This window comes from Echinococcus granulosus, assembly GCF_000524195.1.
Source record: "Echinococcus granulosus chromosome Unknown EG_S00062, whole genome shotgun sequence".
NCBI lineage: Eukaryota > Metazoa > Platyhelminthes > Cestoda > Cyclophyllidea > Taeniidae > Echinococcus > Echinococcus granulosus.
This window is the reverse complement of record NW_020170442.1, coordinates 177,011-203,048: the sequence shown is the minus strand read 5'-3', so window position 1 is coordinate 203,048 and position 26,038 is coordinate 177,011. Positions and strand designations below refer to the sequence as shown.

The following is a 26,038-nucleotide window of genomic DNA, read 5'->3' as shown; positions in this document are numbered from 1 at the left end:
ACGACAGGGCGGCCAAAAGTGTATTCGTCTGCGCAGATGAAGTGCATGTAAAAGGCATGTAGACATAACAGAGAGTAGTGGTAATGGAGGGGGGTCGAGAGAGATATTCACAGACAATTGAGCAGATAGTATGCCCTAAGCAGATTCCTTCATCGACTCGGCAGCAGTGGTAACAATAGGTTGTGCGAAGGCGGAGGAGGAGGGTTCGGTGACCTCCTTTGATGATGGTGAGGTAACCTCCCCAAGGGTAATAGACTTCTCGGATGACGGGGCGGCCAGCGGTTCGGCCTCTGCGGAGGCGACCGGGGAGGAGGCATCCAAGTCCTCATCTTCCTCGTCCTCCTCATTGTCGTCCTCGCCGCCGGTACCCCCGCCACCGCTTTCCGAGACGATGAGCATCTCATAGGTGTCCGAAGCGTAGCGATCCCAGTCCGAAATATCCGTCAGGCCCTCTTCGATGGCCTACCATGACGAAATAGATTGCGGCGATCAGGGACACTGGATGACTCCAGCCTCTTTACGCTCTGACACCTGGTTAGCCTAAGTAATCATTAACTAGTCAACCTTAAAAATGCACACGATTAGAACTTTCCACGTGATGAATCGGCTATCCCAATTAATAGTACCAGGCGATTTAAAATAACATAACCGAAAATGGCTATTTCGAAGTTGATGGGGGTTTGAAAAATGAACGGTCACACGACAAGTATTTACGACAGTGGCGGAAGTTCTTTGCATTTCAAGCGCATTAAAAAAGATAATTGGCGAGTAAGAATTATGGTTCATTGCAAATAAGTGGATTGCGTTGGAATTAACGGAGAATTAGTGGTTTTCATTCAAAAGAAAAATCATATGGTAGGATGTTTTTAACATGCTTTCAAACTACTATTTAGTAACAATTTCACGATATGCCATTTGTTTTGAAATGAAAGGAATATGTTAAAATGAAAATGACAAGGAAGGCATGAGCGAACCCTCTCATGGGTATGTGGGCGAAAGCGCAAGACCAAATACATAGCATCGTTGTGCTTGATTTTGCCCAAATTTGAGTAGTGAAAATCCAAGTTTGGGCAAAATGGTCTCCGCTCATCATAATGGTACGGCGCTGGTCTAATGGAACTCTAAGACATGCTCATCCCTTTCCATTCCTGCAGATTGTGCGCCCAAAAAATATTGTCTCATTGTGACTTGATTGCCGTTGAGTATGCTGTGGTTCATTCAACGTCTTCATCCAAGTGGCTGTAATAATGATACGAACTTGGTCATTGATCTCTCTGTGTTCGTTAAAGCATATTTACAACCAGGGAGTACAGCAGAAGCAAGCGGGCTCCTACCTGAAGGTTGGAGAAGGGGTCCCGCTGTTCGTGTTGGAGGTACTTGGGAAGATTGAAGAAGGTGTCGAAGAAGACGGGACAGAGGTTGCACCTCTTAAGGTCAGAGAGACGGATCTTATCGGAGAGGGCGGGTCGAACCATATCGAGGCACTGGCAGAGGCAGTCCTCCAGTGTCGGTGGCTCAATGCCCATCTCCTCCATCCGTGCTGACTGCTCTGAGTAGAAGTATTCCAATTCGTACAGTGAGAGCACTCCGTCTCCGTCCAAATCCATGCATCTGAACCAGTATTCGATGCTGCCAGGAAGAGGAGAAATAAAAGTAATGGCCGCTAAAACTGCTTCTGTTACCATGTTCATACAACTGTTATGAGTTCTTCGTTAAGTTTTTTTAAGGATCTTAGATACTATTTGATGGACAATAGGAAGGTTAAAACAAAAAACCTGATTCAACCGCAAAATTGAAGTGGGATTAAAAATGCTGAAACCCACAGTCCAGCATAAAATGATTCTGGTAATTCAGTATGAAGAAAAACATCCATAATGCTGGCCAGTAATTTATTCATATAAGAATAAATTGAATCTATAAAGAGGCTTTTAATATGCGAACGCTGTCATGTTGCTTCCTGATAACAGGAGTTGACATAAAACGGACTGTTATTGAGGCAAGTTAGCGTGATATTGTGCCATGAGCATAATTTGGTACTGCAGCTACCAAAAATGCACTGGAAGCATAGTTCACTGACTCAGTGATACAGCTAAAATTTTTTCTTTAGAAACAATAACTCCCGTCCCTAGGCGGAACTACTCACACCTCAAGAATGACAAGATGACACCTGTCAGACTTTTGAAGAAGCTGTGTTGAGGTCAAAAGGGTGAGAAGAACAGGTAATCAAACCTTTTTATCATGAAAAGACTCGTAGAAAGAAGCTGTGAAATCCCATTAACATTTGTGGTTGAAGTGGAAGGAACGGGAGAGAGGGAGAGGCAAAAAAGACAAGGTGGAGTTCATGTGCATGCATACATCGAGTGCCAGACACGATAAAAAGTCAAAAAGATGAAATCAGTGACAAGAATCTATGGGATTTCCAACCGTCTGTACTGACCTGCGTAAAAGGGTTATTAGGCGATGTAGGTCGACTAAATGAGCTACTGATATGGTTGCAGTATGCGTCGAAATACCGTTGAAAGAAGATTGAAATGTTCCTGAGGCTATCTCACACAAAAAGCTCCACCTTTAAACATGGAAAGATGTGTCAATAAACTTCACTAATAACATTGTTCCCAATGGTTTTACAAAAATAAAAGCATGCTTTTCTGTTTCCATCACTAAACCGTTTTATGCATAGCCAATGTTAGAAATAGTGGAAATGGGCTTTCAACTTCCATAATATACTTACAGCGAAGTCACTTCGATACTATTAGCAAAAGGGATGAAGCGATGGAAACAAGCACAACAGCAACGCCACACCCATGAATATTAAATTAACATTCATTACCCTAAAAATGATTCTTCTTTAGCCCCCAATGCCATTGCTGACTAAAATTGAATTGGATGTAAATTTGTAGTACAAACAGAAGTTACTTAACCATTTGGTGGTCAGTACGATATTTAAAAACCACTAATCTTAATATTTTCATGTTTATATGTGGAACAGCAGACTGCAATTTGGGGAAAAAAACGGAAACTGCCCGTGGGAGGGACTCAATCAGAATCCAACAAGCATAGATGCGTTTTTTATGCAGGTACGGACTGTGCAACAGATCATGCCAATTTTCCAACCGTCTAAATTTTTTTCCTTTCGCAGAAGATTCAGGTATGTGGGTTGGAAAAAATGTAAGGCAAATGGCTTGCCATGTCAGGAAAGGAGAAAAGAAAAAAAATCAAGCCTACCCTGGAGGGGTGTGATGTCTCGAGGACAGACACTATAACGCCGAGCAGTGAGCTCACCTTCGTGGATGCCGTTTGTCCTCTTCTGCCAGAAGGAACCACACGAAGTCCGAGTAAGTCATTGTACCTTCCTTGAAGGAAGTCCCGCTAGAAGTACACAAGGTTGCCGAACATTTAATCTGTTACTGTTATTGTGGTCAACACTTCACCTGCTGCTTGTCAAAGAATCAAATGAATACTTATGTAATCTCTTCGCAAATTTGTTCTTTAAATCTAGTTAATAAATTCATTTATTTGTTTTTTTGCTAGGCATTTACCGATAAAACCATTCAATGCTTACAGCTGGAGCATTTTCTACAGTTGCCGCGAAACAATAACCAAAACATGAAATTTAGCATAGTTTACGGGTGTACGGAAACCATAGATTCCTAAGACGAAAAGGTTATCAATAGACCAGTAGGACTCGTCATTATGTCAATTAAAATTCGCCAGCATAGTAAATGAGTCCTCACCGTGTAACGGCACCGCTAAATATCCGATCAATCATACGCTCTGAGATAGCTGTAAGAGAAAAATGATTGTATGAGTGGCTAATTCAAAGTTGAATTCGTTTTCACCACAGAAATATTCTGAGTTGGTAAAAGAGAGGAAGTGTTCAAGGACTGTGCGAGAACTGAATGCTATATGAGGCGGTAAATGTTTAGATTAAAACACGTAATGGTAATTCATGGAGTATGCCAAGAGATGCCTACCATAGTTGTTATGCCTGGCGAGGTCGGCCTTGCTGATGATGAGATCGTGATTAGTGTCGAGTTCCCAGAACTTGCAGTAGATAACATAGAAGTGTTCGTAGGAGAAGTACTGCGTGACGAGGTTGATATCCTCTTCCGTCTCGAGGCTGGCGAGAACATCGAGGAAGTTGGAGCGTCGCAGCTCGCCTAGACTGATACGGCCCGACCAGGAGGTGTTGGCACAGAAGAAGATGCGCGACACCACCGTTGTCACATAGCGCGCATGGAACTCTGGGGCCGCTTGCAAGAAGGTCAAGCTAGGGTGCGTGTCCACCACGTCCTGAAGGATAAAACATCTCATATCACATTGCGTTCACATCCAACAAACCCATGATATCTATATTTAACGTTATTGAGTAACTTAGTGCTGAAAAGATCGAAAACCACCACCTGCACTTCCATTGGGGTACAAATCCCCATTACAACCATCATGAACATGGAAATACTTTTACTGTCACAATGTGGCACGCTTTACATATATATCAGCAAGCAGTATTGTGGTTAGTAAGTATATCCTCGCACAAAATGCATATAGAAACGAAATGGTAACGCATGTGACAAGTGGGAATGTGCGTATTGATGTACAAAACTGGCTGCAGAAACGTGCCCTTCAGAAGTCCGTGAAAAAAAAAAAAACCAATTATGACGCATGTCTGCTTATTTGAGCGCCACTGCCCACTTCGTGATCAAGTGCAAAACGAATTGCATATAACAATTCAAACAATTATTCCCAAGTTCTTAAATAAATACGCATTGAGTAAATCAAAAAGGCGATGGCGTAAACAAGCCCTTAAAGTGACCAAAGTTCAAAATTTAATCCGCAACCATCTGTCAAACATGGAGAAGAGGTTCTAAGGAGGCATTGTTAGCTGGCTCAAATTTCACCCCTCTCATCAAACACCTTATTGCAATCAGGCGGACTTCTGCGATTAAGCAACCAGTGGAAATAAACCTAACTTACTGTGGGACAGATATTAGCATGACTGAGATGGTTTACTCCACTGATAACCCATAAGTATACTTTTTACCGCGTATAAAAAAAATTTTCTCCTGACACAAATGCAGTTTATAAATATTAGGAATCAAATGGGCATCTTCGATGTACCACACAAAGCCTTTGTTGGTGGTGCTGATAACAATAGGGGAAATTTACCTGGAACTGTGAAATACGCAAAGTGTGGTACGTGTCAGGAGCCAGCGCAAAGCCACGATAGCGAAAAATACAGACTTTTGGAATACAATTGTGTTTGAACAGCCTCACAAAAAGGCACCGCACAACCTGATGGCGGTTGCGCTTAAAAGCACGTCAAATTCCACCTTATTATATTGGTAAACGTGTCTGTCTTTCAAAATACAGAGAACCCAAGCAAGAGAGTATCATTAATTTGTTTATAATATCACAGGTGAGCAAACAGTCGCTATGTTTACGCCGCAGACTTTAACGCAAAGCCTGAGAACCTCACCTAATTGGTAGTGACTAGAGTGATGAAATTGGAATGCGTACGATTGCATTGTGGTGTCAGTTTATCCAATAGTTGTGCCGGTGTCTCTCCTTTATGAATGTATATGGAAGGATTGCAGCAGCTAAATAAACAATCGCTTCTTAAAATTGCATTACTTCATCCTTGACAACACAATGCGAAAAATCAAGCAATGCATGAGTGGCTAGGATTAACTCAGAAGAATCGGCTCTCCAGTGCAGGGGATTGTTTTGTGAAGCGATATACATCGGAAAATGTATCAAACTTGAGGTTTGCCTCCGAGGGTTAAGCGTTATATTGTGATTGGAATGTGTTGAAAGTAGCGCAACAGTACATAAAATTCATCATGAAATTCGAACGATCAATGAATAAGGGATTGTCCAATGAAAATAAACGCATGTAGTGAGTGCCAAAGGGGAAAAATCTCATCCAGTCTGCTGATATTCCGTTTCACATTTATTATGCTACTGTTTGAAGGGAAAGAGTTTGGAAGCAATAGTCATGATGTACAGGGGGAAACGCCTTCAAGCCGTGCCAAGGAAAGTAGAGAGCAACATTTGCACATCATTCCTGAGTTTGAAGACGAAGGGCATAACTAGCAGTTAAAAGTGATAGTGGGACTCGCTGTGTACTCAACCACCGCTTCCGGCTTAGTGACTTACATTATTTACAGGACACTATTCTTACAAAAGGCAGAGGTTCAGATCAGAATTTTGTACACAAGATGCACAACAAAATATTCCCACTATGAATATTTGCAACACGTTTGGAAGTAATGAATGAGAGGAAGATAGAGATACGTGTGTTGTACACCAAGCAATAGCCATTGGATGATAAGTGTGTCGTATACAAAAATTGTGGAAAAAGCATCACAAACAGTAATGCTTAAGCAGGAGTGATTTCCATATACCCTTCCACTTTATTCCTACCCTCAAATGTAGGCTTTTGGAGCCCTCAATATGCGCAGGAAACATGTACGTAAACATGAGTGGGCTTAGCAAATATGCTGTACAGGGCTGCAGCGACGAAGGCAGGGTGAGGGGGCGAGGGGGCAAGGGGAAGGCAGTTGCCACCACAACAAATCGATGATGCACACGACTGGACGGAGCTGCGACACGTGTTCCTTAGGCCACGCACACAACGCAGCACAGCACAGCGCACAACGCTGTGGCACGGTGCGACACAAGAGATTGTAAACTAAGCTTAGGGGACGAGTGAAAAAGTCTCTGCCCTAGTCCCAGCTATAGATAGGGGTGTGCGGAGGGCAGTGACACTCCGAGGGGAAAAAATGCGTGCACAGGCAGATACAGCTTGCAGAAGAGGGTAGTCATAATAAGTAGCATGCCTGAAACCTGTGACTAAGATCGGTTTGAAATAACTAAATAGCGGTACGACAAATAAAAAAAACACTTACTTCTATGCTTGTGAGTGTGTATGTGTATTCGGAAAAAAAGGATTACTGTCATTTAATCCCTGCAGCTGCAGTGGCCCGACTTCCATAGCAGATTTTTGAGTTGCATCGTGCTAACACTACGGAGGCACTGATTTCACCAACATATGATTGATTAAAGTAAGTGCCAGAGTACATGAAGAAGTGTAGAGTATAGAGTACCAAAGTGGTCAGTTAAGGAAAGGAGATCATTTGGGGCATAGATCAGAACACTCACTTGGATTATCGGCCAGAAGTCATCAGGCACTAGGTACTGAGCTTTGCCTTTGGTCAGCAGGTAAATGAATTGAGATGCAGCATCAGGACAAGTCTCCAAGACCCTGAATGTGAAAACGACGCCGAAAAAGATTTAATTTTTACGCCCACTACATATGTGCGACAAATTGCTTAAAAGTGCATAATCACTCATTAGTGGCTGTTATGCATTTTTATGAAACAGTAACTTCTTATTAAAAAACAAACTAGCACACTTCGGAATGGATTTATGACATGACGAAGTGTGCAGCTTAAGAGGATGGGAAAAAATAGTTGATCGATTGTTTCCTATTGTAACGCAGAGGAAGTTGGAATACCTGGTTCAACAGAATGATATTGACTCACCGACGCCAAAGGGAGAGAATTGCAGTGACGGGTACGGCAGTGCTGTCGTTCTCGCCACCAGCAGCCTTAAAAAGTGCCCGTTTCCAGTAGAGCGGACAGCCACAAGCCTGAATACGAATATAGATAAGTAAAAAAAGGTAACAAAGTGAGTAATTACAAAGTCGCAGAATGCTGCTCAAACACCTCGCTGAGTTACGCAATCTTTCAGACATCATAGTAAGTAATTACTTCCGATAATCCCCATTGGCTTAACTCAAATTCCTCCAGTCAGTTAACTTTTTGTTAGTTTTGCCTGTCTCTTAGTAGTAGACACTCATAGAAACGCCTTTGAAAATTAGAAGACGAAAACTCTAGGAGAGAAATTATAACCCTTAGTGCACTAAGCAGTACTGGCAACCGGAGCGTCTGTGCAGCCTGCCAATGGAGAGACGAGAGTGGCGAAGGCCACTGACCCGCACATGTGCGTGCGCTCGTGAGGGTATCTGTTTACGATTCTTTCAAAAACGTCACGACAACGAATCGATCTCTAAGCCTGAGAAAATTTGGCACAGGGGCACGCGCACATACACAGGCCTTCAGGTGTTGATGCATGCTGCGTAGGTGGGCATGCATGCATGCGTGTCTGTGTGTGTGTCGAGAAAAATAGGCGCTGCATGCACACGCAGTAAGAAGTTGTGCCCTCTTCGTATGCAGTCAGATAGCATATGCATCCATTCTCTTGCACTGAGTCCTGTGGTGGAAAGAAATTTGCGGTAATACCTCAACTGCCATTACAATCACAACACTGCGACCACAGAGGACAGACTAGAACAGTGGCTTTGTTCTACATTCCTTTGGGAAAAATTAACGTACGCCTACAGATTGACACAGTCAAGGGTCAATAATAAGTACTTAGAGCTCCAATAAATTTTGCCCAGGGATCATCACATCTGAATTGCAAAATTTTTGAGCGACAGCCAACGCGCATAAGAACTGAAGCACATATTCTGAATGTACATCACACAATAAAATTGTTTTCGCATGGAGGAGACTAAATCACCCACCTTGGTGACAATGTTAAAGCGACTAAAGGGAATGAGAGATTCGACAGTGAGCATGGTAGGCGGTGTGTACTGCTCCTTTTTCTCATCCACTATGACCGTCGTGACCGTTGAAGTCTCCGGATTCTTGGTGTTGGTCTCCTCAGCTTCGTCATCATTCTTCTGAGTAGGCGCAGATGCCGCCAACCCCTCAAGAATACAGGCCTGTACTTTATCCATAGCAGAGCCCAGTTCCGTAAGGGAGAGAAGAGAACTCCCTATGGGGATGTAGAACTGCGGCACCCGCTTGCTCGGCTGTAGAGGCTTCAGCACTGGTCCTGTGGCATCCCCACTCGGAGTTTGTTTAAGTACCTTCTTAGCTACCTCTGGCATTTCAGTTCTCTTCTCTTCCTCCCCTTTTCTTTCCTTGAGGACAGATTCCTTGCTCTTGTCGTCTTCAAAGTGTGGCAAGACCGTGGAAACTGAAGAGGGGACTGTAGAAGTCTCATCCTTAGAAAGCACTGTCTCCTCTGTAGTGGTGTCCTTTCCGGCATCCTTGGTGAGGGTGAGTGAGGGAGAGGGAGTGATGGTGGTTCCTGGAGCCGTGGAATTAACTGCAGGACTTCCATTCGTACGTTCCACTTTTTCAGCCGGAATAACTGTGGGCGTCTAAAGCAAGCCGGAAAAATAATCTCTGGCATTCGTAGAGTCACAAAAATTGCACGTATTCGTTAATGTGAACTCAGAAATGAGTAAATTCGTCCTATTGAAAGTATCAACGAATAACCACTGAGACATGCGGGTAAGAAGGCTGCAAGGTTTTGTTTATTGCTCGTTGGTTGAGGTTGTAAAAACATGTTCAGTTCATATGCAAAGAGCAAACAAAGTGTATCAACTAATTATGGAAACTAATTCCTAAAAACCAGAAATATTGATCAAGAATGTACTGAGGTCTATTATCTTTGCAACGGATGTTACTGATAGGGTGACATTGGCAGATCTTGAAGGAAAAATGAAGTTGAATCTAATAAGACAATGAAAGAACTTAGTCAGAATTCCGCACATGAAGTAACTACTTGTCTCTCCACATATATCAGACGTATTGTTGACCCAATAAACACACATCATGAATTTGTGACGTGCCAAGCACCTCATTTTGTAGCCGCAACAATGTCCCACTTAGTTGTGCTGGTCGTTTAACCATTATCTATCCCTTGTGCATGCATGTAGAAGGCTTAACTACATTGTCATCAGAGCTGTCAAATCACCATGGAGTACAGATTCGACTAGCCATGGTCGCTGGAGGTTCTACATGGATCAATCCCGAGGCACATAACAGCCGAAGACGGTAGGCGACGCGAGCCTCATTTGCAAACTGCACAGCCACCAACCCACACCTATAATTACGTCAGTGTTGAGGTGGCGTATTTTCTGAAATGCAAAAATTCCTGCCTGGCTTAATCATGCTAGCTCGTGCATACGGCGTTCCATTTACCACAACAGCTAGCGCTTTCTTCAAAGCATCGGGCTATAGTCAAATGTTCCATCTCCTCCACCGGAAAGGATGCAATGTAAGTTATGCAATCGAGGGTAAATGCAGCCCGAAACAAATATACTGCAAACAGGCTCGAGGGGTAAGACCATTTTGCAACTTTATGAAATTAGTAAAAGGGGGAATGAAATGCAAAATAACTCATGATTTTCTCTTCATATCATATGCTTGTTTATGGCAAAAGGCCAGATGGAGTCATCACAAAAGGATTGCACAACTAAAGCTTCGTCGCTGTGAATTAGTAAGAGTTGATTTTGAAATAGCAAATACTAACTCATTGTTTTAAAAATATGGTGTGTATGCAAAAAGTTAAGGTGACCAGACTCTGTATGGGATAAATAAACCATTTATTTGACGCATCAATAAAGCACCCTCATACGTAAGGGGTTAAAGATGTCAGATAGAAGGTCTTCAATAATGCAGTCAACTAAAACCTACCGCCGTAGACGGTTTTGAAGGAATACAATTTCGATCAAACTGTTCAAGAGGAACAAACACCGTTGCGGTAGAAGAGAAGGGTGGTTACCGTATGATGTAGAACAAAAAAGGACAAAATGACTAAAGGACAGGTGGAAAATTTCCGTTCCTCTCTTAAAGTTCACCCACTGATGACCACGATTGCGTACGAGGTTGTGTCCTTTAAGCAAGGGTTAACATTAATTCAGGGCACACAAACACATAAATACTTCTAGTAGTTTAAGACAGAGTGGACGGTCCTAAAAGGTCAAAAACGCAATTATGAAGTTCCAATGCTCAAGAACGGTTTGAAGAGGCACGCCGATTTCTTTTCCTAATCTTTGGTGGATATAAAAATTCTCACTCCTGTTTACCAGTGGGATTACCCGTTTACTGACACAGCCTTACCATGCTTCTTCCATTAATCGCTAAAGATCGCTTTCGTAAAAAAGAACATTAATTCCCTTGAGAAAACCTCCGTTACGATACCCAACACTTTTATGAAAAGCAGAATGCACGAAGAACATGAAAAAAGGAATTTCCGTATTGCCTGGCATTTATAATTTACTATAGCATTAGAGGAACCGAGATGGAAAACATAAAAATTGAAAAATATTGTTCACTCAGGTAATAAATGGATAAAGGGATATTTGACCCCAAGCAACCTTCTATAATCTCGGGGACCAGCAACCATTTCTTTCATACACAGAACCTCTAATGATGGATCATCAAATCTGTACACGGTGGCAAGAAAAGTATACATACCAACGAGAATTGGTGTGTGGGTGGGCTTTACTTATGTAGCATTACCAGTCGCTCACACGGCGAGTGTGACCCATTGAAATCCACTTCATCACCAGATTCAAGAATGAGACACACGAAACAGTGCAATATGTTTAGCAGTCTTAACTACGTGTGAAACGGAGTGCTTCTACTGAATTCCAAAGACCACTGAACCACGAGCAGTGCCAATCATCACGTGGCCAACGCCTAAAATCTAGGGCAATAGCAAAAGCGTCCAGCAAACAGACAACGTCTCATGCATACTAGAGGAAGATCAAACCGACCTGGAAACTAGATTGCCTATTTCATCCTAGCAACTCACTTTTTCTGTCACTTTAGATACATTTTCGTTCGCCGGCTTAACCATAACAACATCCTCTTTTTCTGATGGTGATGGAGTTTCCTGTCGAGAAATCGAAACCTCATCTACTTCCGTTTGTACAAGAGTCTTGGCTGCAGAAATCGCCTCTTCAGCCGGCCCTGGTGCCCTTGGAGATGGAGTGAGCTCCTTATCCTCCGGGGGCTTCGGAAGTGGGGTGGTTTTCTGCTGCTTGAGCGAAGTTGCATTGCTAGGTGTAGAAGTACTATCATCGGGCAAGGCGGATTGAACATCAATAGGGACGCTGGGCGAGAAGGAGGCCTTGCTGTGGACAGTGGTTGGGAGAGGCAGATCGGGTAGTGCCCAGGGTTCAATCAGGGACGGGGGAGGAAACGGAACATCTGGACTTTTCGACAAGTCCGGAAATTTCTGCGACACCCGTGGCACTACCCCACCACTCAGTGCAGAAGAAATGCTGGAGACAGAGCCCCAAACATCTGTGTAGACCTCCTGGGCGGGGAGACACTTGCCCATGTGGACTCCGGCAGGACAAAATCGTGAGGTAGTGCCCTCTACGTTGGACTGGGTGGCGATGGCTGCTGTAGCAGCACTCGGCGTCATAGCCGCTCGGGGACACCGCTGGCAAGCATGGACTGTAGTCTGCCAGGATAAATCCACCGAACAGGCATGGAAAACGGGCGCCCGTGAGGCCATAACAAAACTCTGCACTCCATAACACACTGGCATTTTGTGATTCCGTGGTCCGATGGATTGATGACTGTTGAATACACTGCCAAGATATTTGCTGTTGGGGTTAGTAGCGGAGTTGTCTTGGTTTGCTTTCACCTTTAGGTGGGAGAGGTAATCCGAATTGGTGGCTAGGACAGATGGGACGCCACTGGAGGGGGGACTTCCAGGGCCGGTAGAAACATTACCACCGCCCCACCGTGTGCCGTATGGCGTGGCTCCGTCAATGAATACACGGGGATAAGATGCCAGGTTTACTAACTCTTATTCGGTACAGGTGATCGTAGCTGCGTTAAAGAAGTCGAGTGGGGAGTGAACGTGCTGTAATGAGGATTGCAGGTGGGCGTAGGCCAAGCATGCGTATACACGAACACTCGTATACGTCCTATACGTTGTCGTTCGTGTTTTTATTGTGGTGGTAACAATGGAGGTGGTGGTGGTGATGGTGGCAGTTATGGTAGTGGATGCAGTTGCGTCCAATTTGCCTGTGCGTGCGTGTGCGTTTTCCGTGCGCGTAGGTAACTACTGGAAGAAATGATAATTATCACTCTCCTCCTCCACTCATTCGCGTTCTCTGCCTCTCACCGCTGCTTACGTGTGGTACGCATGCAAGCGATTGTGCATTTGCGCGTAGAAGCAGCACACGCATGGCAGTAGCGGTGGTGCAATTGCCGCATACGTGCGTCTCCACTCATGCACCTGATTGGTCCGAAGGCAAACACACACAGGCAGCGCCAAAGCCGACAGCCAAGGAGGCGGCGACACAACAGTACTAACGGCAGCAACAACTATCGATCGTTCAGCGCACACATGCACGTGATTGGCTTATACGATGAAGGCACAGTCTGGTTGGAAACGCGCACGTGTATGTGCACTTATGCTGATCCCGAGACAGATGAGTAAGCTCCAAAAAAGGCACCAACAGCGAATTTTAGGCAGATGCCAATATGCACATAAGCTCAGTACACAACCGAGAGCGCACCGTGTTCTCATATGTCTGCGGTGATTTCTTCATCGTATTTATGCAGTTTTCATTCAATAAGAACTTGCCTATTTTTAGGGACCACTCATACTTGCGTCTCCTTTGTTCAGCTAAGAGGGTTTTGCTCCGTGAAATCGTTCTCAGTGATAGCACTTCTTGTGCAGTAACCTATTCGAAAAGCGCATCTCCGCCATTCCGCAAGGAATATGGAACGAATTAACGGAAATAGTGAGCCGATGTAGATCAGGAATGGATGAAATTATTTGTAAGCTGAATAGGGGACGAAAGCTACTCAGAAGTTACTGGTGGTTAAGTATCCAAGATGTTGATTGGGCTTCGAACATGAACACGGAAGTCGTGATAGTTGCTGGGGTTCTTCATTATTTCTAGCATTTGAGAGGCATCCCGACCCAAGTATATCAGACTTCTGGGTGTTTCGTCCTAATGAATGCTTGAATAAAGTATTTCTGTAAGCAAACCGAAAAAGTAAGAACAATTGTCTGAAAAAAATGAATTGTGGGCATTGGTAATCGTCAACATCCTTTGAAATAGTTTATCACAAAATGAGGGTAGTGATGACATTACGCAAACTTTGCCTTCTGTATTGTACCATCAATTTTAAACAGGAGATATTAAATCTTTAGGCTTATTGACCCAAACGAGTAGAACAAACTCATGAAGACAGTAGAACGAAATCCTCCTCCTCAATTCACCCAGTCAGTGGGGCAAATTAAACCCACATTCTACCGCTTATACCACTACCCAAAAAACAAGTAACTAAATTAAGATCGAGCATTTTCAGCGCAGTGTTTATATCACTGAACGATGTGTGATTATTTCGGACAGTACAATGCATGCTCTGCACATCAAGATCGGGTTGTCCTGATAAGGACTAAAATGGGCGTATTCTTCTAATATTAGGAGAAAATTGTCATATTTATTTGAGGAGAGGATCAAGATTACGACCCAGCTATGGAACGTCACAGCTGTTTCCTACTCAGACGGCCGCGTGTACAATTTCTACTTAAATTAAGTAGTAGATGTACCTCCAAGTAGTAGTCTAGCCAAAACAGGTCGTAAACAGTGTGCGCCGGAGCTCACATCCACCATTGTATATGCAACGTAGCTTCTAGGTTTCCTTAAAACGATAGGCCGAAAGAAGCATGAGAAGCTTATACGTACAGAACCATAACGATGAAGGTATTTTTATGTTTTGGAAGCTAAACAAGTTGAAAAAAGCAGAGCTTCCCCACGGAACGGTTTTGAAACTGTTAGCAATCATGAGCATACAAATATTCCTATTCCACATGACTTTTGGAAAGTTCGTCACTAAGAAAATACCATGAAAGGTGATCAGATCAAAGACTGGCAAAACACGGTTAACGTCAGAATTATTATCGGAACTTGGTGAGCTTGTCGAGCACATTCGTTTTGCCAAACACCACTCCCGGTATGATAGATTTATGGCAATCTGTGTACATAAATAGTAGACATCAAAAATGGACAGCCTCTGCATGAGAAGTTAATGAAGTGTGTGTATACGCACATCTGTGGTTAATTGGTTTCACACAAAAGGACGATGTCATAGTGGCTTTTGCTGGCAAATTTGGTGTCTTAATGCGCGCATTTTCCAAAAAGCTGACCATTACAAAGGCGGGATCGCGTAGACCATAAGAAATTGGCTACTCTTGCTTTAACACCCCAAGCTAACTGGAATGCTTATCAAGCAATACTCAAAGTACCCAGGTCAAAGTGCTTCAGCTAAAAGGAAGGGCTAGATGGCACATTTCAAGATCTGGAAGACGGTGATAGGACTGTGGTTGGATTAGTAAAAGTATCGATATCCGTATGTGCTTGCAAAAACATTTGAGTTGACTGAAAAATGACAGGGTTCTAAAAGGTTGTAGACTAAAGCAATGCACAAAATGTTTAATTGCCAAGTTAACACCCGTCGAATGAGATGTAACAAGTAAAAAACACCTCTGACTAACCGCACTTCCCAAAAGGTTACGATAGACGTAATTAATCAACACCAGTTCCATAATATAGAAACTGCATTGCACTGGGAGGAATAAAAATAGCCAGCTAAATACCAATCAAGGAATAAGCTTAAGTTCCCAATTTATGATAGACTTAAGTAAACACCGAAGAGTGAAAAAAGCACCCATCATTTCTAGTCGTAGTTTTTGAATAGTGGGAGCGAATTATGACTAGAAGAGGACGACTTTCAGAGCTTCGGTACAGTTTAGCCCGGCTCTAGAGCCCAGAATAAAGGAAAAAGTGTAGTAGATGTTAAATGTCTCAGGAAAAAAACAGAATGAAGTGGCCCAATCGCCGTCCACAAGCCCTGCTAAAGGCTTGATTTACTGATAAGTAGTGGATGGGAAATTGCACAAATGGGGGGTGTGCGTGTGGGAAAGAGCAAGTGGTGCCTTCATGTTCACATTGGCATAGTCAAGATATGAACAGACTTATTAAAGCATAATGTGAGGATGTGCTCGAAATCACATGGAATTTTCAACCAAAACTGCATCCTGTGAATACAAGATAAGTGCTTATTGCATTAGCAATTTATTTAAAGCTACTGTATTACTGCGGTGGGGCGTGTTTGAGTCTTTTCAAGTTGGTATTGCATGCATAAGTTATGTAAATAGACATGCAAAATGCGTTGTCTCTGTGCAGATGGAGTATTAAACGAAGTTTACACAACTTCTGGCAAAATTGCTTTTCATCCAAATATCTGAAAAAAACACGAAGCGAGAAACGACGAAGTGGTATGAACGCATATGACAAACGGTGTTCTTTGTGGAATGCCTTACAGTCGATCATTTACAAAGCTGTATTAGAATCTCTAGGACTATATTTACTGTTGCAATGACAATACTTTCGGAAAAATGCGAAGAAATACGGACGTAAGTGATACGTGAACGAGTAAAACTGAAAAGCTGTTGAGTTGTGAATAATAACAACATATAATTCGGTCGAAAGTTAGGGAAATGTTGCCAAAAATAGTCAAAAATGGTGAAAAGTGAGCCTTGAACATGCTTTATATTAGGAAAATACTCCGGAACTGAACAAATAGAAAATTTGTAGCTTTCAACTTTTTCTGTCGTAAGAATGCAAAAGTGGTGCTATTAAGGAACCATTTGCTGCCAATCATCTTAAGTTCGGTTATCAGAAAAACACTAGTGCAGAATTATAAACCCACATAACTTGATGGAAAGTGCTAGATCCTCGTAATGTCTTACTGTAGAAGGGAATTTAATCGAATGAAGATAGCAAACTGAGCGCTTTACAATGTCAGCCCACTGTGAGAACTGAAACTGGACTTTCAGACGTAGGAGCCAAAATTGTGTATTTCCGATTTGTAACGGGTTGGGATCCGGGTGAACAAGCGATGTGCGTATTTCAACGAAGGAATAAGCCCAAACCACAACGGGTGGTAGATGCCCCGCCTGGTAGATTCAACACCTTCAACAGCCACGATGCGTCAGTACACACGCGTGATTGGGCTCCTATCCCGATTACTAGCCACGCGCCGGAACATAGCAGGGCTTACTCCGGGCACTTGACCATGCTGCAACGCGTCCAAATGCAGGTTCCTATGGCCGACCTCCTTCTCCAACCGATCAGTAAATAATACTACCTATCTAATAGCGAAATCCACTCTTACTGTCCATTCTTCAAGGCGTACTCAATTGATCTACCCAAATGAAAGAACGACGTCTTGGAGCAGTTTAGGTCAGCACATTTCAACGATACTTGCAGAGAGTGAGGGACCGAAGCCGGTAGAGCTTAAAGGTACTCGTTTTAATGTGAGTATATTAGGCTAAGCACTATTTGAAAACCGTTCTGAGCTTGGAAGGATTTGGAAATGGTTGGAAAATTATGAAGTTGTCATAAATGTAGCCCAACGGTGGAAGGAGAACTCACGAGAAGACTGGCATAGGTGGCAAGGGTACAAATTCCACCAACGTTCATTCGCGTCAAGGGTGGAGAAGGCTCTAAGCGTGCGCCTTCGGACAAACACTACGCTCTTCACGCGTGCATGCGTGCGTACACACATGCGAATCTACGTTCGAACATGCATTGGAGAATGTATCTAACGATAGGTGAAGATAACACAAAACAATCAGATTGGTTGCATGACCTAACGACACGCACAGTATTGGCTCAACAGCGGTTTAGGTCCCTAACTTACCTTGATAATTCTGCAAATGGTTTTAGCACGACGGACTCGATCCACTCAGTGAGCAAGCAGTACATAAGATGAATCATCATCGCCTGATCTAACTGTAGGAAGTCAGTAGTAGCATTTACCTAGACTTTCGAGCGTTAATTAAATAGTAGATTTGAATTGAGCTGGCAGACAATTTTTATTATCAAGTAGCTCAAATGAGGACTTTTGAAAAAGCATTTTTGAGTAATCCGCTGAATCAGAGAATCTATCAATCACCTAATAAATAGTACCAGAGCTTAAGTAGGGGCTCCAAACTATGATAGTCATAGCCAACTTTAAAATAACGGCTTGGAAATGCTTCTAGGGTCAAGAAGGGGCGAGTGTTTAGAGTTAAGCATCGGAAGTTGCAACACACAAGAGATTCTCAGAAGTAGGAGTATTTTGCCATTATATTTGGTTTGTTTTATTAAAAAATGACTTCACCTATTGATTTTACGGCACTTCAAACTGAGACTGATTCCATTTAAAATAATTAACTGATATTTTTCTTCTTTAGGGTTAGGATTTTGTCAAACTTTATGGATAATAAACGCTGCAGATCAGCTAATTATGTAAAGAAATCATTTTAAACATTCCAAAAAATTACAAGTTTTGTAATATCCGTAAAAATCGGAGTCTTAAGGCCTAGACAGGAGTTCAGATATTTCATCGGACACTAGTTTCTAGGGTATACAGTAATGTGTTGGCTTTTTCCCCGTACACGGAGCACACACTGTAATAGAATGGGATTGCTGAATTAGAGACCGTTTTCCAGGGAGAGCTGTAGGATGCAGAAACACGGATATACGCGACTGCCGGCGACGCACCCTAGCACAGCCAAGTTTGTCACTGTACTATGCGGCAGCTTACACGCCGTCCGGTTGAATACACAAATATCACGCATGGTCGGTACAAATCAAGGTAGAGAGTGAAGGCACACAGTGTGGTGACATTTAGTAGTATGCGAAGGAATCAGCATGGTGGTCGTGTGCTGAATGATTTACAACCAGGCGTGATGATACACTTTTACCTGGGCTAACGAATTAGGCGTGGTAGGCTTAACTGAAGTGTTGAATCTTGGTCCACTAAATTATTCACCGTGAAAAGAAGGTGGCAATTTGTCCATGTTTTTACATTCACAAATGTAAAGAGGGGAATTTTTTTCAGTTTACGAATACCAAGTCTGGACTAGTGGGCGATGAGTCACTTCCAGGGAATGAGGAATGAAAGAAATAAATACAATTTTTTTCATTACTATAACCACAAGTTCACAATTGATCCTCTAGTTTTTACGCTATGAAAGAACCTCTGTTTCCGCGCATATATATGTATACGGTAATTAGGACGGCGTAATTAGTTCTGGTTATTTTGTTCAATGATACTTTATGACAGCATTAATGTGATCCCACCGATCTTGCTAAAATGTTTCATCATTAGGATCATAAGTATGCGTTTTTCACCTGAAGCAAAGTCCATTACTCTAGCCTTTACAGATGTGTCACGTCAAATGTGTTTGCTGATTTTCATATCAGGTAGATATTGTAAACGACTAAAAATAAAGTAGCAGCACATTTATTACACCTTTGTGGTGAAAACCACCTAACTTGTCCAGACAAGTATGATAACAATAGAGCTACCGAAAAGTTAGTAGACAGGAATAAATGACCCAAACGTTAGGATTTTCGAAAGTTAGTCTTATCACAGCGCGTTATACAATGATTCAAGAGTCTGTGAAAGTGCTGGTGCCTATAGCCATTAATTCACTTATCCTTTGCTGCCTCAACTTAGTAAGAAACAAGTCAGAAGTTCGGAGAAAAGTAATTAATGATCAATCATCACAGAGTTACGAGGAAGTAAAAATGGTTTCATAAAACCTTAGAATCTTCAAATTGAAACTTCAAACATGACCCATAGACGTAAGCATAATTAAAACTGAGCATACATTATAATTGGGCTCCAGGATAGTCTACTAAGTTCTGAATAACTGACACCCGAATATGACTGGGCAAACTGACGGCACAGCCTCCAAAGAAGTCTGAGTTGGAAAAGTGAAACACCCCACCATAGATGTTATGCAGAGCGGTGAAAATCGTAAACCGTTAAAAGTACACATTCTAATTACTATTCGAGGCTAAATTAGGATATGAATCTACATAAGACGTGACAATCCACTGCCACAAAACAAGTCACTGTCCATTGGTGCATTGACTTCAATGTTTCCAAATCAAATTTAAGAAAATGATACTTTTCTAAAATAAGGCAATTTGTTACATTACATGCAGCCGACACACATCAGCCTTAACAAAACGGAATGATTTCTTAAAAAGTGTAAATTCATAGACCCCATTTAACGAAACAAACTGCCCGAATTTAAAAAAAAATGTCGCACGAGACAAGTAAGTACTTTCCTTTGCTTTGCATACCGCTGCTGATGACGGTGAGAGATTCTACTACGAAATTTCCACCCACTTTCAGCGATACAATAATTTTATTCCGCTATTCGTACCGTATCCATCCCTGCATGAAAATGCATGTGTTATTGACGTTTGGGTGTAAACCAATTAGGAGCCCTGTTTTAATAGAAATCGACACTTCATGCACCCCACACAACGATCCCACAGTTTCCGACTTAACTGCTTTTTTGCATTTTTCTGCACGCATAGCAAAGCAGGTTAGACGATAGTCCAAAAAATTCATCGTAACGCTAAGACCATGAGATTCACCTTTTTCTAATGTGAAACATTCTGATGCTTAAAAAATCAAAATAAGGTGACGCCAAAGTAATCAAAAGCCTTTTTTCAGGTGGGTGAACATACAATTTCATGAGAAACGGAGCTCGAAAAGAGATGAAGTAGGCTGGTACCTTTCTAATCTTAATAGGCTTGCACAACAACAAACCATAATTCGTATATGGAAATCCGAGGAGATTCCAGAAGGATTAAAATTGAGGTCCAAAATCTGAAACCTGAAATTTACACATTCCATAGGGCTATAAATAAGTGTATCTCCTAGAATGTCAATTTTTCGGAATCTATTACAATCTACTACTCGTTACCAAACCTCTTTCACTGTCGGAATTCCACAGATAGGTGGACTAATCAAATAGAAAAACGCAGAAATGAAGATATTTGGTACACCTATTTAATGATATGTACCACATTTCGATTACATGTCCATACGTCGATTGGATACTGCAGAATTTGAGAGCATTCGGATCAGGAGTGTTGGGAAAAAATTGCAAGAGGCAAATGAACCCGGAATAATTGGTGAACTATAGGACGACTTCTGCTTTAAATCCTATCGATATTAATTAACATAATAATGTTCACAAAACCCAGGATTAAGGATTCTAACAGATTTCTGGACCATAATCCACCCTCTTTAAACATGCCACAAATAAAACAATGTACGCAAATGTCATGAAAAAGAAACCAGCTACATAAGTTCAGATAGACCTTTAATCAGAGGAAAGCAATCAAAAGGGAGGAGTGGAGCGACGATTTAGAGAATCAAAATGAAATGGTAAACGTTTCTTAAATAGCCTTGAATCCAAAATGGTATTGAAGAATACCTGAGCAGAATTAAGCACTAGAAACAAAATCAAGTCAATTCATTCAAGGGCGACACAGCACTTTATTGTTCTGAAGAAGTCAAGTTCGAATAGACAAAGAAAAATGGCTTGAAAAGTTGCGCAAATAAAATGTCGACCACCTTTCCACCAAAGCAAAGGAATGCAATCTTATGTCTTGGCGCACCACTAATTAAGGCGACGCTAACTCGTTCATATTCAGCGATGTGGAAGGCATCGAGGGTGGCTCAACCGGGTGGAATTGGTGCCTTGTCACCAGACTGGTCCAGATGTGTATGAGGAGGGTGATTTGGACGACGAGTAGTGGCAGTAAGGGTATTCCAATGAGCAATGAATATCCAGAGGCCACGTGACCAGTAACAATGGCCCAGTAGACGACAGTTTGTAGGGCAAGAAATTGATAATTCCTAGGCGGAAGATGAAAGACTACCGCCATGTTATGCGAACAGCGAGGCTGCCGCAAGCAATCGGGGCAGCAAATGCACGATGCTCCAACTTTGTGTGCACGCATGCACGTTCCTGCATGCATGCCACGCCCATTGCCCATGCTCATTGGCTCGCACATGAACGCCCAGCCAATGGCGGTGCAAAAGAATAATCAAGCCATCATGTAATTGGCCAATCGATCATCAGGCACGCCGTGTCGCGACAACGTGAGGCTGCTCAATCGAGGGGTGTAGAACGAGGCCGACAAAACAGCGAATCGCATCTGGAATGAGTTATTTTAAATTTGGGCAGAGAGCGCAAGCATGCCCACAAGCACAGGAGCACAATGCCATGCTACACATAAGACGAGGAAAAATAGCGAGCGCAGCAAGAGTGGGGCGAATTCCGTCCAGAACCAAGGCACTAGTAGACTCAAAAACACATTCATTAAATGTATGAAAAAGTGTGCAGTAAGATGTGCGCAGCGAATGAGCCACTTATTCATCGTTCATACTGCGAGTCTTACCACACCAAATCATGCATTTGAACGACAAGATTGAGATGGTTGCCTATGCTGTTAAGTCATCAAGATCAAAATGCTTAATGTACTAAGGCAATGGTAGACACATGAAGATAAAATCCAGCATCACTGCCCACCACTCCTAAAACAAAAGCGTAGGGTAACCAGAGCCCAATCAGGGAGGTAGGAGGAAGAAGTAGTAAATCATAATTGTTTGCGAAGATTTATCCGTGTGACAGCCACATATTTGTTGCATGAATAGCAGATGGAATGAATGGGAAGGCAAAAGTAAGCGTTAGTACGCTCTTTTTCCCAGTCAAACATACCGAAACGTAGAGGTAACGACGTTCATAGTGAACGAAACTAACCTGATTTTGTCGACAGTGGGCCGGCAATAAGTAAACATTCCAAAGCCACCTAAGATGTGCATATTTTCAAACAGTCTGGAGCAATCAGGTTCCTCTTGGGGTGGGACCATTTGGGTCACACAAACCAGTTTAGGCGTAAAACGAGGTCAGAACGAATCTAGGACACCTGCAAGGTGGTGAAGCAGAGGTAGCAACAACTAGAACATACGCCACGTTGTCGTTGTGATTGTCGGTTGAATACTCAGCTAGCTAGACAATGCCCGATTAAAAGTAAATCTTGGTCAGCCAGAAGCATATCCAGAAAGAAGTGAGTAAACTGGATTCATATCTGAGGCGCGAGAATCGTCGGTAAAGGGGGGGGGGGGTAGGGGGTCGAGGTGCCATATAACTCCGAGGCAAATAAGTCAGGCATCCCTTTTAGAGAGATTATGGGTAAAATACTAAGTGGTAGGGAAGTGGAATGTTTTTTAAAAAGAAGCAAGCGAACCATTGTGCAGTAAAATTTTATTTTATCCATTAATTAATTGCAACAGTAGACTGATAAACAATGTTTGCAGAAACAGATTTCATCCGTAGCGTGGCAGGTGATGTAAATCGAAAAGTTAAGATTAGGAGCTTCTGGCGGAATAAGTGGATCGTGAGAGATAAATAGACCAAAATCAAGACTAAATGGGTCTTGTAGTGATAAGCTAAAGCAGAGTAGAGGTAGACCAGCAGCACAAATAATAATAGGCTTGCGTCTTAGCTGTCGAAGCAACTGGAGCAGTAAAGACCACCTAGCCAATGAGGCATGCAGGAACAAATTCCGATAGATGGACAAATCTTGAACATTTGGTTAAAACAGACCGAACATCTAAGTTTATAAATAGGGGAAGCGGTGTCCGCAGTTCACCTGAGCTTATGAGGAATAGGTTTTGTTCAAGAAGAAACCTATTTCACAAAAAAAGAACCAGAAAAGATGATGGCAGCCATAGTCTGGATTAAGTACAAAGTACTTCCACAACCACCTTTTCCGCAACGAAAAATAAGAAAAAAGAAACATAGAATTTACAGTATGAAGAGAAAATACTAGGAAGACTAGAGTGACAGCAGTTATCTAAAACCACTTTCTGATTCACTCAATCAAGTATTATAGAAGTATTGCAAAGATCCGATTAGGATATTATTCTAAAAGATACATTTATTAAATCTTTGTGATGTGCGAATACTTAGAGGATAAAAGTAGAACCATCTACCATCCGTTAAGTAGTAGTGAATATGCTAAAATTAAGGTCAGTTTGACTCAAAACAAAATAGAAGTTCGAAGGAAATAAATAAAAAAGCAGAAGCTGCATTCAAGGAATATCGTAATATGAAAAAATATAGGTCAGAACAAGTGAACTTGGATTCTCGTGTTTGACATAGAGATGTAACAAACTGGAGCAGAAAAAAGGATAGAAAACCAGACTGGCGAAGGGGAAGACGCACCGCAAATTTTGTAGAGCAGGGAAGAGGAGATCGTCGAGGAGATTGGGGTTGACGATCATGAAGATTGCGGTGGGTGGTGGGGAAGTGCGGAGGTGTGAGTGGTCGTGGAGAGACACAAGGTGAGCAAAGGGAGGAACTTGGGTGCCAGGCCTCCGACGAATGAGAGGATTGCGCGAAAGGACTTGGCACAACAATACGGCGAACGGCTCGACTAGCCTCTAATCGATCGTTGGACTTGAGAAACACAAGACTCTGCTTCAAGCCAACCTGGGTGACCTCATCTGTCAACCAGCGAATGAAGAGTTCATCCATCTTCATTTTTAGAATTGGTACGAACGCCATATTGTCAACGGCTCTGCACAAATTAACAGACAATTTAGAAGGGGTATTTAGCACTTTAAAGAATGCTGACATAATCAAGCATCACCCAAGAGTACTAAAACATTGAATTAAAAGAGCGCTTTTATAGGAATAATAATAAGGTAAACATGGAAGTTCTACTTATACACGATAGGTACAAGACCTACAATTACAATTATGGTAATTAGATTTACTAACACTAAAATTGCATCCATTAGAAAATTACGACTTCATTACTGCTTATGAGACGGCACAAAACAATTCAACAGACGTTTTCAGCAAAAGGTAATTAGGGTAAAATCAGCGACTAAGGGCATCGGAAACTAAACACTTGGTTTTGTTTAAGAGAATTAGGAATCAGTGTATCATCAGGATGGTGAACAAATGTTACTTCTAAAAGTTAACCAAACACACTCAGCGAAAGCCAATTTGAAGAATAAATAATAAAGTGAGAATGAATAAGGAATGGAATATAAACATCAAACTCTACGACGTTAAAAGGTGAAGAAAATCAGGGAAAACAACAAGCACACAAGACCCTATTAAGGCAAAAACACTGAGTACAAAAATAATCACATTGAATCAACAAGTAACTGAACACTTACCACAAATATCAAATGAAGTGAAGCAAATGTGATGAAATGAGAGAACGGATTCAACTCCGCAGTTTTCTAAGATGTCATTGGATAATTAGGGCAATATAATGACTTCTATCCTACTGATTGGGTGGTTTGTGCAAAGCGGTATTTGGTTGCTGAAGCACTCAATATTGCAAAAGTACCTTAAAATAAAAAGAATGATTTTGCATCTTTCGGAAGAATAAGATTAAAACAGCAAAAATGTATTTGATTGCGCAAAAAAACAGGCGAAAATCTAAGTAACTTTAGTATTTGTTAAATGCCATAAGTCCGATTTTTTATAGCGGCGAATTCATAGGCTGTGCCAAAGGTAGTGTATCGTGTCGAGACGCCCTGAAGACGAAGGAAGACACCATACTCGGACAGATTATACATTCAGCGCAGTGAATGTGTCTGGGCTATTTGTATGGCCCGAAAGGCCAGCCCACGCAGCGAGGTACAAAAGGGCTAATTCAAAGTACACAAGTGTCGCCTCACCAATACCGAGGGATAAACCAGTATCATATTACAGTAGAGCCTCCCAAGGTCAATTATGCAAAAGAGGTTATATTATTAGCAGTTACCTTTGGGTTCAGCACCCGGAATCCGGGACTTAATTGACATTGTTCTCGTTTTCTGAGTTTTCCGTACAGAAAACGACAACAGACCAAAACGCCTATTAAGTGCACATTCTCTAGCACTTTGCGCACCGAGTCTTTCTCGAAGTCATGACAATCGAAAGTAGGATGGGCGTGCATGCAGTAAGGTACAGATGAACTAGTCGTTAGCCTGGCTTGAAGGCCATGCTGAGAAGTAGAGTTGTAACCTGTAGTCGCTTAAGGTCCTTGCTCAGGTAAGCTCGCAGTTAAACAAAAGATAGAACACTGCATTAGTTGTATTTAGTGATTCGGCACCTTGTCTGTGCGTTCTTCTGTAAAAGCTCTTGTGCTTCCTCGGGTTACACTTTTGCTTCCATTGACTAACCAGCAACTTGCACTTTACCGATGCACGTTTCCCCCTTCTACCATAGTTTATTGCGATCCCAGTAACGACGGAAGTCGGTGCGCGTA

General features: G+C 42.2%; 1 protein-coding gene across 1 annotated transcript; it reads right to left on the bottom strand. All coding sequences in view use genetic code 11, as the record gives it.

Moving 5' to 3' along the window:
* Positions 1-135: 135 nt before the first annotated feature.
* On the bottom strand, positions 136-25,592 carry EGR_06709 (Serine/threonine-protein phosphatase 2A regulatory subunit B'' subunit alpha; the record flags this gene model as incomplete). Its single annotated transcript, XM_024495958.1, has 14 exons — positions 136-462; positions 1,335-1,629; positions 3,283-3,369; positions 3,735-3,783; positions 3,975-4,293; positions 7,162-7,264; positions 7,545-7,651; positions 8,588-9,232; positions 11,677-12,638; positions 14,449-14,540; positions 17,604-17,695; positions 23,992-24,344; positions 24,957-25,022; positions 25,553-25,592. 14 exons carry the CDS (start codon positions 25,590-25,592, stop codon positions 136-138), a joined length of 3,537 nt encoding a protein of 1,178 aa, XP_024349618.1.
* Between the last annotated feature and the right edge of the window lie 446 nt (positions 25,593-26,038).